Source organism: Acanthochromis polyacanthus, chromosome 2 (assembly GCF_021347895.1).
Source record: "Acanthochromis polyacanthus isolate Apoly-LR-REF ecotype Palm Island chromosome 2, KAUST_Apoly_ChrSc, whole genome shotgun sequence".
Lineage (NCBI taxonomy): Eukaryota > Metazoa > Chordata > Actinopteri > Pomacentridae > Acanthochromis > Acanthochromis polyacanthus.
Genome location: NC_067114.1, coordinates 18,538,397 through 18,551,070, shown reverse-complemented (window position 1 = coordinate 18,551,070; position 12,674 = coordinate 18,538,397). Strand labels below are relative to the sequence as shown.

The 12,674-nt window shown below is 41.5% G+C and overlaps 1 protein-coding gene across 3 annotated transcripts in view; it reads right to left on the bottom strand.

The window, feature by feature from the left end:
• The window catches only part of tln2a (talin 2a), a 103,988-nt gene that overhangs the window by 22,275 nt on the left and 69,039 nt on the right, over positions 1 to 12,674 (bottom strand). For all 3 annotated transcript variants that reach the window (XM_051939576.1, XM_022208967.2, XM_051939573.1), the window contains exons 22-36: positions 11,532 to 11,698; positions 9,029 to 9,157; positions 8,099 to 8,212; positions 7,668 to 7,781; positions 7,149 to 7,283; positions 6,351 to 6,479; positions 6,066 to 6,168; positions 4,957 to 5,165; positions 3,695 to 3,814; positions 2,953 to 3,150; positions 2,664 to 2,803; positions 1,826 to 1,919; positions 1,522 to 1,611; positions 1,295 to 1,417; positions 1,032 to 1,175 (exon numbers count right to left, since the gene is read on the bottom strand). In XM_051939576.1, coding sequence (XP_051795536.1) covers positions 1,032 to 1,175; positions 1,295 to 1,417; positions 1,522 to 1,611; positions 1,826 to 1,919; positions 2,664 to 2,803; positions 2,953 to 3,150; positions 3,695 to 3,814; positions 4,957 to 5,165; positions 6,066 to 6,168; positions 6,351 to 6,479; positions 7,149 to 7,283; positions 7,668 to 7,781; positions 8,099 to 8,212; positions 9,029 to 9,157; positions 11,532 to 11,698 — 2,009 coding nt within the window. The remainder of the gene's footprint in view (positions 1 to 1,031; positions 1,176 to 1,294; positions 1,418 to 1,521; positions 1,612 to 1,825; positions 1,920 to 2,663; positions 2,804 to 2,952; positions 3,151 to 3,694; positions 3,815 to 4,956; positions 5,166 to 6,065; positions 6,169 to 6,350; positions 6,480 to 7,148; positions 7,284 to 7,667; positions 7,782 to 8,098; positions 8,213 to 9,028; positions 9,158 to 11,531; positions 11,699 to 12,674) is intronic.

Sequence of the window (12,674 nt, the reverse complement as noted above, 5' to 3'; positions counted from 1 at the left end):
GGGTAAATTAGCAATGGAGATTTTAACCTAAAAAATAATATAGTTGGAAATTACACTGCAGCCACCAAATGCTCACTTCGTATGTCTTTATGTTTCTATAAATCATAAACACTGCACTGTGACTCCTTGTTTTTGCCTTTACCACACAGTTATTGAGGAGAAAGACAGAAAAATATGACAAAACAGAGCAGACGACTGACATGAAGACAAGGTCCAGCAGGCCAGAAATCAAACTAGGGACTCAGTGCTGACTGCATTTGCTGACGTGTGCATTTGGGCCACTCATATTTCTATGTACTATGTATAATGTATTTGCTATTGAATCAGAAACAATCTCTCTTTGAACCCTTAAAAGTTGGAAGCTGATTCATGAGAGACTCCTTAGGGAGGCATATAATTAGGCACAAAGCTGTTAGTCTTTAAGACCGCATGTTGCTGAGAACAATAAAGGTAATAATTAGGCAAATATTAATATCAGACTTTCAGATCAGCAGTGAAGCCGTCACACCACAAAGCAGTTGGAGCTTGCACCAGGTGTTTGCACAGGTCATTGTGCAATTTTTTGAGCAGAATAATATTTTTTGTTTACTTTAATTATCAGTTCTGTAGAAATCCAGTCGCATTTTAGATTACTATGGTGAGGAAGAGTTAGTGACCGATGCTGGTGGCTTCATGTACACATGTATAATGTCCATAGACGTGTCTGTATCGGTTTTAAGAATAAGAGAACTCTGAGAACATGACTTCAGGAATATCTACATATAACACAAGTGCAACAGAAACCCTGAAATGCAGTAAACAACAAAACCCAGCAATAACTGCATCAGCTTACATCATTCTACAAGTTTAACCTTCAACCACCTAAAAAGTAGACTTGATGCTAAATCGTACTGCGTCACGGCTCTGCAGAGCAGCAGAGAAACAACACTGCGGCTGTGATCATGCTGTACGTGATCCTGTTATAATACACACGTAACTCAGGTTTTGGGAGGCTGTACTATATAATCAGAAATGACTGTACATGCACGTACCTGGGAGGGGCTGCTCTCGGGGTCAACAAGATTCTGACAGGCCATCTGGATTGCCTGGTTGGCTTTGGCGAACTGGATGGGATCCACCAACCCCTGGTGTCCTGCTTGACTGTTGGGATCAGATACGCCCACCAGGTAGGAGGCCTGTGGAAAAAGAACACCTGTCAGCAGCCTTCACCACTATCACCCCTACTAATAAAAAAGCATCGCAATCCATTCAATAGCTCCTGTATTACAGAGATTAGCTTCTCTTCATGCCGTACCTGTCCTGCAGCTTCAGTGAGGCCACACAGGGCTTTGGAGGCCGACCCCACACAGTCTCCAAACGCAGGCACATCACCGGTCTTGCAGTTTTGAGAAATACCTGCCATGGACTCTCCCAGGACCTGGACAGAGCAGCAGTACAACAAACAGGAGAAGAGGAGGAATGCTTCGGACGCTACGTGCGCTTGGTGCTGTGATTACTGCACCGTTTTATTCAAAGTCTCACCTTGGAGTTCTCCATCACACTCTCGATGCAGTCGAAGTAGGAGAGGTCACTGACCGGTTCATTGGGGTTGTCCAGCATTCCTCTGACAGCCTGAGAAATGAGAGGGCAGTTTTATAAGAGGTTCTGAAGGTTAATTACCATCACAAAATTCTCTTTGGTTAGTACCAGATGAAAGAATGAGTAATATTTCTTTGTCTGCTACAGAGCACGGCAAATAAACCGAGCTCAAAACTCCTGTCAGGCACTGGTTGATACGATTGTTGACTGTTCCTGGTTCATCACCAGGTGGTCAAGTTTTGTTTACCTCCAACTCTCTCAGGGCGTTATCACACTCCTTCTGGCCAGGAGCCTGCTGTGTACACAGCGTGATCAGCTGGTTGATGCTGTCAGTCACAGCTCTGAAACAAAGGAAAGGAAAAGAAAAGAAATCACAGGCCGCTCTTTGAAGGTGCACGGTAATAAGTGTTTCTGGGCATGCTGGCTTTGACATGTCAGCACACGTACTGGAGGTTTATTGTGCTTTAACAAGAAAGCCTGTGTGTGCATCCTTGAAGTATATCTGCATGTCTGTTTCGGTGTAATACTTCAGCTCAATGTGTGTGTTTGAAAATGACTGAGGATTGTGTACTCTTATTTTCTTTAATTGCAAATGAGGCCATCAGGACATTAAACCGTGTAATAAACATGTTATGACTTATTGTGAACAGATGTTTGGATTCATTTTGCAGATAACGTGAACATTACAACAAAACACAATCTACTTGATGGATATTTTTACTACGATTCAATGTGATGATTGTTAAATGACTGAACTTGTAGTTTAGAAACTACAGCTGGAAGGGTTTTAGCCTAACAGCATTAAAATATGATGACTCTCAGTGTCAATAAAGCACATCTGGAACTTGTATTCATCTGTGAACTGGAACGATTTGGTCTTGTTTCTGAACAGCAGTTTGCCACAGCTAATTATTTGCTGCCAGTCTCATTGATAAACTAACCGGATCTGTCATGAAAGGTTGTTGAGAACAGCTCTAACTGCTGTAGATGATACAGGAGTGTGAGCAATTTATACGATTGCAGTCAAATGTGCTTGAAAACTAAAAAAAAAAAACCTCATGCGTAGGTGTGCATAGTTGTGCTACCTCGCAGCAGCAGCAAGCAGGTTCTTGGCATTTGCAGCTGCTGGATCCACAGACAGACTTTTAGCAGCCAGCAGCAGCTTGCTAGAAGCCATGGAGATGTTCTTCAGGTTACCAATCACCTGCACCTGATCATCCTTTTTCTGAAAAGGAACAGCATCAAAACCTCATCAAAAACTCATCAGCTTGTGAAAATGTGCCTAAAAACGGAGCTCTGAGCGGTAATTTGTGCTCCTGATGTCTCAAATGAACGAGCGGGACTATTAGAGACCTGATATACAAGAAGACAAACCTGAGTGTGGCCAGCCATCTCTATGCCAGCATCCAGGAACTCGTCAAAGTCTTGGCTGAACTTCCCAGAGGCCACAGCCAGCTGGCTGCTCGAGCCCCTGGAGGCGTGGACCACCTCGCCTGCCGACTGGTTCAGGTCTGCTGCAGTTTGGTTCAGCTCACTCTGGGCCTCCTGGAATGACTTGGAGGCTGGAGGGATCTTAAAGCAGCACAGAGGAGAGGTTCACCATCAAAGACAGGGATTTAACTCCAAGTAAAAAATAATTAAATCACATAAGTGTTCACATGTAACAGTAGCAACATGCCAACAGAGTGTTTACATCTATAAACCTTCAGCAAATGACTGATATGATGTAACAATTCCAAACTACCATATCTGAGCCTCATAGAGCATAAATGCAAAGTGTCCAAACACTAGTAACAGCACACTCAGTCCAAATTGTGTTTAGTTTTTCAAATTATTCACAAGTAAGATTGGAGGAGATGCTTAAAAAGCAAGACACTTCCTGTGTTTGTTTGCTTTTGACAGAACATCAGCATTCTACTTGCTCAGTGCTCCATTGATACAAACAGTGAATGAAATATTGCCAGAAAAGTTGTTTTTTTATAAGCTAATTTTGCTTTCCACTTGTATGTGTCATTAATCTTATATCGCTCAAGGGTCTGTTTTTTTTTCCTTGAAAGTAACCCATGCCGCTGATGTTGTGTTGGCTCAGCTCCAGTGAGTCACAGATTAAACTCACAGTTTCTATCAGCAGCTTTTTGCTGGCCTCCCCGATGCTCTTGAGAGCCATGTCCACATCCTTCTGGCCAGGCAGACAGTTGACGCAGTTATTCAGGGAATGAGAGACGGCCTTGGCCACCTGAAACACACAGCAGATGGGGGTTAGAGGGGAATGTGCAGGAGAACAGGCGGAAGGAGAATTTATAACTTAGTGAGCAATGCAGTTATACCGGATAATAATCTTTTTGTTTTCTTTATAAATATCAACCAACGTGTCTGTGTGAGACCACTGGTTGTGCAGCAAATTGCAAACTCTGCTGTCACATAACAGAGGCCAAAACAGAAGCACAAGACTGATGCTTTGGTGAAGTAGTTCACTTAAATACAAATAAAGGAAATGAGATAACAGAGCTTCACAGGTTTCTTAACTTAATTTGTGTCTTAAAAAATGCTTTCAAAAGACAGAGTGGGATTGTATGAGACAAAGAGCAAAAACAGTTTCATTTGTGATTCTGTAATTTTCTTCTTATTTTCTCCACATTGCTATCACATAATTTATTCAAGGCGCCAAAGCATAAATAATTAAAGTACTATTATAGAGTCACTCACTAAATTAGACAGGTGTTCAGCTAAACATTCAGCAAATTATAGTAAGCAAAGAAAGAAGGGCTGTTAGTTAAAAGAGGCCACAAGAACTGCCTGCTCTTTTAACTTTACATGGCTGCTTCTTTAATTTATTACCTATGAAGAGACCCTGCGTAGTCATCTTTAGGTCACATTACTTCTATGTAAACAACAGCGAATCCAGTGAGATCTGCAAAATTTTTGCAGTATTAAACCGTCTGGTTTTAGCCAAAGTCAGACTGATCCATAAGTTCCAAGTTAAATTTAAATACTGTGTTTTTAATGCTGTATTTCAGTGGTGATAAATCATCGATGAAATGCATGTACAGTCTGTATGAGGTCAGAAATAAATGACTAAACACTGAATGAACCAAGGAGACGGGTAGCTGCAGGAGGGTGGAGACGATAAGGAATGACACCGCAATTATATGTGAACTGGTGCTTATAAATTCTCATAAACACGCAATTTGTGGATAGATTTTGTTTTGACAACCTGCAGAACTCTGCACACTTGTATCTTTATTGACATTTAATGGTGGAACTTTAATAGCGAAGGTGCTGAAGTCTGACAGTAGGATGAGCGGCGCACCGAGTCTTCCAAGAGCAGCCCACAGTGTTGAAGGGAATACACCCCCGAGCAATCTTAAATTATCTCACCTGTGCCAGCCGCTGTTGGCTCTCCGCATCTCCGGGGGAAATCAACGCCTGCTTGGCCTCGTGAATCAGAAGCGCCGAGCCCTCCATAACATCGCGAGCCGAGTCCAACATGGCAGCCGCTGCCTTGGGGTCTGTGGTGGAAGCAGCGACGCCGCGGGCCGCCTGGGCGAGAGTTTTCAGGGCCTGAGCCGTCTCTCTGGCTGCTATTCCTACACACAGGATCAGAAAGAAGAAAGAGTGCAGATGGAACGGACAGCAACTACAGCCATTAAAGTGCCACCATTCATAAAACCATGATTACAAGAGAATGTCCCCATCATGTCTTCATTTTTGTATGTATGAAAAGTGATTTGCGTGTTTTGACAAATGTGCTGCGATAAACAAAAATAAAAGGGGCCATGCGGGTGTTTACTTCACAGGCAGAAATAAGCAGAAACAGAAAGACACCATATTTTATTTCAGTTAGCAAAGATTACGACAGGGAATTAAAATGGGCTCCAGGCAATGGGAGCATCTCTCCTCTGGTTCTTTGAAAAAGAAATTGCCATATTCTAAATACAATAAAGGCAACAAGGTTTCAGGAGAATACATTATTGCGTTTGTGTTTAAAGATGCTGTATGTACATGCCTTACCTTATCTTAGTGCATTAAAACAGTCTCTATGAAACACTACAAGGGCAAAATATCAACTGACTTCTGTTCTATATATATTTCTGTGAATTAGAAACAAGAAAAAGTTGTGTATGTGCTGTAACGTATGCTGCTAAGCAAAAGACGCTCGTGCAGATGGTGCAACTTGAACTTCAGAAGGGTCAGAAAAGTAGTGACGGCACATTTAGCTCATTAGGATGCAACTAAGATAAAACCGGGATCTATGCTGTTTGGAGGCTGTTGGAATCAGAACATTCACAGCAGAAACTGCATGTTTATGGGTGAAGAGTAAGCAGATAAGGTAATCTGAAAACTTAAAGGCAGGTCATCTTAAGTCACTAGAGGAAAGACTGTGCAGTCTCTAAAAATTAAAAGGTGCCTACAAATGAATCGAGGCGATTCAGTAACCTCTGCTCCTTAGCAGACGTAAAATCCGTTTTACAGCTGTAGGTACCAACCCGTGTAGTGCTCATTTCCTTGTGCAGCGCAGGTGAGCAGCTGAGCCATGGAGGATCCCACCGACTTCGAGGTGCTGCCCAGATCCTGAGCGCACTTCTCCAACTAAAGTGAAGACAAAGGTGAAAAATAAAACAGCTGCTTAATAGAATGTAAGCTTCAGGCATAAGCTGCTGGTAGATAAATGTCTCTGGCATAGCTTGATTAACCTTAATGCAATTGCCATTTTTCATTTTGAGTTGGGAGCAAGGAATGAGTCATCGTTATGCTGCGACGACGTTTCGTACCGATTCTCCAGGTAGTGGTTTCAGTTGGGTGTTTACAGCAGCCAGCTTGGCATCTTGCAGTTCACTTCTCAGGGTCTGGATGGCAGTGAGCGCAGAGTCAATCTCCATGGGGCCGCAAGCTTCATGAGCCTAGAAACAGACGTCCACCGTCAGTAAAATATCAGATTTTTACTACACAATTAATGTGTAGGAATTACCGATAATGATACGGTCATAATGCGCTTAGAAAATGTGTTTTTGAAAATGAATAACACTGAAAATACAAATGCAAGGAGGTGGAGGGAGTTTGCAACCATAGCTTAAAGGATAGCAAAAAAGGAAAAAAGATGAACTATGTTGAGTGCCAAACAGATAGTTATTGGTAATGGATCACGTATGTCAAATCATATGTGTATTATTACAATGGTATTCATACTGAATTTCTAATAAACGGCAACATCATGAAAACGCTTGAGAAAAGCGCATAAACTATTGTAAAAGGTCCAATGTTTCAGAAGTCTAATATGCGATTAAAATACTTTAATACTAGTTTACATATCAATGCATTTGATTTGGACTAAGCAGTAAGAAAGAAAGAAAACAAATCTAGTCTGAATACATATCAATACATCATTGACTCTATGTATGTACATGACATGATTTTAAGGAGTACACTTGTTATATGTGATCCATAGAGGTATGCTATATTTTTAGGATGATTCAAGTGTATTTCTCATATTAATCTTGCACGTTTAAAATGCAATGATTTCATGAATACACTGCCGCATGCATGAATTCTCCTGTGTATCTGTGCTCTACCTTCTGTGCAGACATCCTCAGTTCAGCCAGGCAGGTGGCCAGGTTCTTGGCACACTGACCCAGTTGCATGGCTGCAGCCTGATCTGTCACCGTGGGAACAGACGACTTGGCCGAGGTCACCATCTTGCTGCCGGGCTACGGGGTGAAAATGAAATACAGAAATTACATGTCAAAATATTTCCCCTTAGAGCGTTACGGACCAGCCTGAAAAGAAACAAATGCTGCACCGGGAGACAACAACAACAAAAGTTAGAAATTATGCGGTCATATTTCAGCATTAGGTACTGGTGGAGCTTTTAAAGCACCACTGGTGAGATTTTAAAGAAACACTAACTGCCTGCTTACACCAAAAAGAGGTTACAGTCCTATTTTTAAAGGGTCCCCACACGACAGACACACTATTTATACTTTCAGCCTGGTTCCTAATGTAGGACTGAAGTCTCTCAGTGTGACTACAGGCACATAAACTTTTAACAGTCCAGCTAAATTAAGAAACGGTGAAGCCATAACATGCTGCACCTGTAGGAAGTTCTGACTGGCAATGATGAGGGCTAGTTGTGCACTGAGGTCCTCCGGTTTGGCCTGACTTCCACGAACTCCCTGGACGAGCTGAGGGATGTGATCTGCTACTGCCTACACACACACACACACACACACACACACACAACACATACACAATGTACACACGAGTTTAAATGAAGTCAAAATGAAAATTTCACAGATAAACATCGAGCCTCAGAACAAAGTCCTTCTATTAAACTATTCTGTGGATCTTCAAGCAAACAATTTGGATGCAAAATGACATCAAACAGCGAATTAAAAAGAGCTCGATAAGGATATGAAGAAAGATAGTGTGGAGTAAACAGTTTTAATGATGCATCACAGGATGAAAAAGAAATCTAAAAACATCAGAAAGTAAATGGTTCCCCACTGCGAGCATTGATCCTCACCTTGCAGCTCTGCACCAGCTGCTGGTGAGCAGCTGTGTTCTTGTTCGAGGCGGCAGCGTTTTGAGCAGCAGCGATGGTCTGTGTGGCAGCAGCCGCAGCTTGCTTGGCAGCGTTCTGAGGAATATTAGAACATGTACAGCCGTCGACAGGTAAGACAAGGATATATAGTAGCATCTGTCGGCCTCTGTATCACTCGCTCTTCTTATCTCTCTGATTTTGGGCATTGATGTGAAGATAGTATCATTAGCTGTGCAGAGTAAATGACTAGTGTCCCGACATTTTACTTCCAAGGAAGGTATATCCTTTTGATGTTTTTAGCCATAAAATGAAGAGCCAATTACCACTGGAAATATGGGCTGCATGAGTAAAATCAATGGTACAATTTCTTGGATTTTACTGTAAATACAGAAGTGTAATTCTTATCCAAAGATGGATTGGGACAAAATGTTAGGACAAGGGACAACCAACGGTAAACAAATGTGGTGTAATTCCTAAGCCCTGTAAATGAGTTGAACATTTTCCTTTGAAGTGGTACTAAGCTGCAAGCCAAACCACCTTGAGGCAAATAAGCCCTCTTTGACGCGTTTTGATCACATTTCACTTCCTATTTCCAGGGGAAAAAAAGACTAACAGCAAACCTAAATCTCTACAAACCCTGACATTTAAAAAAAAAATCTCCTGAAATCAACCTCTTATATTCACAAAGATTTGGCGCCGAGTGATGCCTTCACTTGTACTTTGGTGATTCTGATACAGTACGCTAAAATGCGGTACTTTAGACATGGTGACATTTAGGATTGGGGCTCGGGATGAGGAACATGCTCAGTGTATTGTATTTTCCCCTCCCTGGCCACATTAGGAAGACTTAGCATTTTCCTGATTTGGCATATCCACTGGGGTGGAAGTGTAATCGGGAGCTGCTGAGCTGACCTCCAGTCTGTTGATCAGCTTCTTCTTGATGGCATTCTGAGCAGCAGCGTTGGTGGCCACACGCAGCCCCTCTGCAGCCTCCCTCAGTCTCTGCTGCTGGTCCTCGTTCTCCGGATACGCTGCAGCACCCTGAGAACAGTCACATCAATAACAGGTGAGCTGGGAGAAGCGTGGGGAGAAATAATCAGTGCATATACATATTCTTAAAATATCCAATCAGTGCATAGAAGTCTTTGAAACAACGCTGCAATCACTGCACTCAAACTCAGCAGCAGCTCCTCTTCGCACCAACAATTACTTCTTGGTTGATGGCTAAATGTCAAGAGATTGGGTTCATTCATATCAACAAGCAGCTCTTTTTATCTGCCTGTGTGTATGAAGGTGGCAGCACAAGTTTGTCGGTTTTTGTTGAGACCGATGCTCAACACCTTCCCATCTCCTGCCGCTGGAGAGAAATCTAAGCCGATTTCTGCCATTAAGTTCATTAACTGGAAGCATCACCTGCAGCTAAACAGAGAAGAGTGTGTGCATGACAACCCATGTCATTAAGGTAATAGCTAACCCCAGCACTGCTACTGATAGGAGTCAACACACTCCTATCAGATGTGTACAAATAAAAAAACTCCTATTTTTCAAGATTTTGCATGACATTTGACTAACCACAACATTAATCACAGTAAAATTAGTAACCAGTTTCAAGTCAGTGGAGTTTGCAGCTGTCATCTGCCTGCTGGCAGCTGCTGACACCATTTAAATAGAGCACACAATTTGCATAATTATTAGAAAGTGCTTTTTTTCCCAGGATGTAACAACATATCGCATGAAAGAATTAATCACGGAAAACTAGTCTTCAGAAGCACGCTGTGTAGTGCTGATACCATGCATGTGCTTCTCTGAAGTAAATCATAATCAGACAGAGGCTTCAAAATATCAGCACAGTAAATTTTTTTTTTTTTTAAAAACTATACAGGGAACGAATAAACTGTATAAAACTGATTAATCTGTTACCAAGTCAACGGCCGGCCAAAGCCTCAGCTGTCACCGACACGAATAAATAAACAGCATAAGTCTGGCATCAAACTTGACTAACCAGCTGGAGGGTGTCATTTAATTTTCATGGTGGAAGCAGAGAGTTATTAATATCAATGTGATTCTGACAACTGATAATGAGAGTGATGTGGAGCGATAGCAGATGAATAGTTTGGATAGAGGAAGATGGGATGACGCTAAGCTCACCCTCCAGCAGTCTGAAAAGAAAAGAGTTTGGTGTGGCCTTGGTCGTAATCTTAGAGCGGTGAAAAGCTGAGATGTAAGAAAAAATGGATTGTGAATCTAAATGCTGAACAGGCTGAGTCCAGTCCTGTAAATCCTCTACTTTTTTGACTATTGATTCTTCATAGAGTCCTGATTATTGCTGATTAGAAAAGGAAGTTTTACAACTGCACAGATTGATGCTAAATTGCTATTTAAAAAACCAATTAGACAGGCCTTTGTACTAATTAACATATTAAACATGGCTGTTGTGTTTCAGTTAATTAAAGCTTGCCACTACCATGTTCATACTGGACACTGGTGTCAGCAAAGCAGGATTTCTTATATTTAGTCATCTTGTTAGACGTTTGTTCAAGCACATTTGAGATAAGAGACAGGACAGATTGACAGCTCCAAGTTGCTTTCAGTTTTAACAACTGTAGTAATCTGTAGCAATATAGAAACAACCAAAAAACATCACAGCTGCATTAAAGCCAGACTGGAAGCAGAGTTGCAAAAAAAGTGCTGAGCTATTCATGCAGGGTGCTGCTTATTCTGGCTTCTTGTTTTGTTCTAAAAAAGTGTATTTGAGACAAATTCTGCAGCTGTTACCTGGAGAGTAAATACATCAGATACAGTCAAACCAAAAAGGGGCTTTAAACCAAGATTCTACCCGACATCACACACATGTTGAAATTAAAACATTTTCAAATCCACAAAACAGAACACCAATTAACTGATTTCATCAGTAATCCATTAATTCCAGTTTTAGTCTAATATCTACTTTAGCAACTTATCCATGATAAACTCACTTTAATAGGTGCGTTTGGTGATTAAAGTGCTTGAGATTAAAGATCTGTCCATGCACTAGGTTTTTATTAGGAAAAGATTTAAAGGGTATCCTTCATCAAGGAATTAACACTTATCAGCAAGACCAAGGAGAATCACCTCTTAAAGTGTCACTCTCAGTCTTTTCCTATTTTGCGCACATCCAGACCAGCAGCAGGTCTCTGCATCTGTTTATTTCCTCTTTGCTGTCACTGAAAAGGTCACTGTATGAACCAGAGAGGCTCAGCTCAGCTCTCTAGATGTTTATCTGCTCTTGTAAAAATGCCACCACTGTGATTAAAATCAAAACTTCAGCTCAGCTCAGGCATCAAAGAGTTTTTGTTGACGAAATGCGAGATATAAATGCAAACTGTCAAAAAGATAGAACACATATGATATGCTTTTAGTCCCACATGCTGCTTACCTTTGCTGCCTCCACCATCCTCGCAGTGGCGTCCGCCAGCAACTTAGCAGCTGCCAGCAACTTTTTAGAATTGTCGACATCCACTTCGGCCTCAGCGTCGGACCTCATGGCATTCACCAGGTCTGAGGTGGCCTGGGCCAAGACCCGAGCCTGACGGACCATCTCTCCTGAGGGGCGACACGGAGGATGAAGAGAGGTGAGGTGGAGATGTGAGGGGAAGGAGAGAGATGAGAAAAATCTGAAAGAAGTGGATTAATGGATAAGTCACAATAACGAGGGATTGAATGTGTCAAAATTGTGATTTTTGCCTCATGAAGCTGTTTTTTCAATGGCAATGGCCCTGATTTACATGTATGAGGGCAACATGATTACAATAATACCAACAATGCCACACTATTCCGTTAATCAACAGGTGGCAGTAACATGCTAACATATGCTGTCATGTGTGGACAAAGGCACCATGGATGAGTACTGCAAGGTAGTAAACATGCACGTACAGAAAGCCGAATTAAAGTAGTTCAAACGCCGGCTTTATAGGTGCTGTTTGAAGCGGGACACACTTTTATGACGAGCATAAATAACTTGTTTGCTCACAAAAAATATCCACAGGGATCCTTTCATTCTTTTTGCTGCAGCTCCTCCTGAGTTCATTGTAATGAACAACTAGGAGAACAAAATGAAATCCGTCTTCATTTCTTTAACCGCCTGCAATAATAGTCAAACTATGCTTAATGCCTGCTTCCTCGTGTGACAGTTAGGGATAATAATGTGATAGTGATGGGATGTGGGCAAAGCTTAGGGGAGCAGATAAATATTTCAACGAGACAGCATTGATTTTTAATTTGAAACCATTTAATTTTGTAGCTGCAAGAGAAAGTTAAAGACGCCCTCCAGACACATCTGAAGTCATAGAAAATGCTCTGCTTTGAATGATAATTTGTGTCAAATGTGGTTTTTCGATTAAAAAAAGCTCTATTACTGGTTAGAATTCCTTAAAAAGACATAAATGCCTCCTTCCTTATCGAAAAAGCCTCAATCTATGAATATGCAAATATTATATTTTCAGAGTTGGACAGGAAGCTGTCTCCTATATCTATGAAAGACTATTTTCTGTGGATGTGCAATGCCAGCTTTAAGAATTTA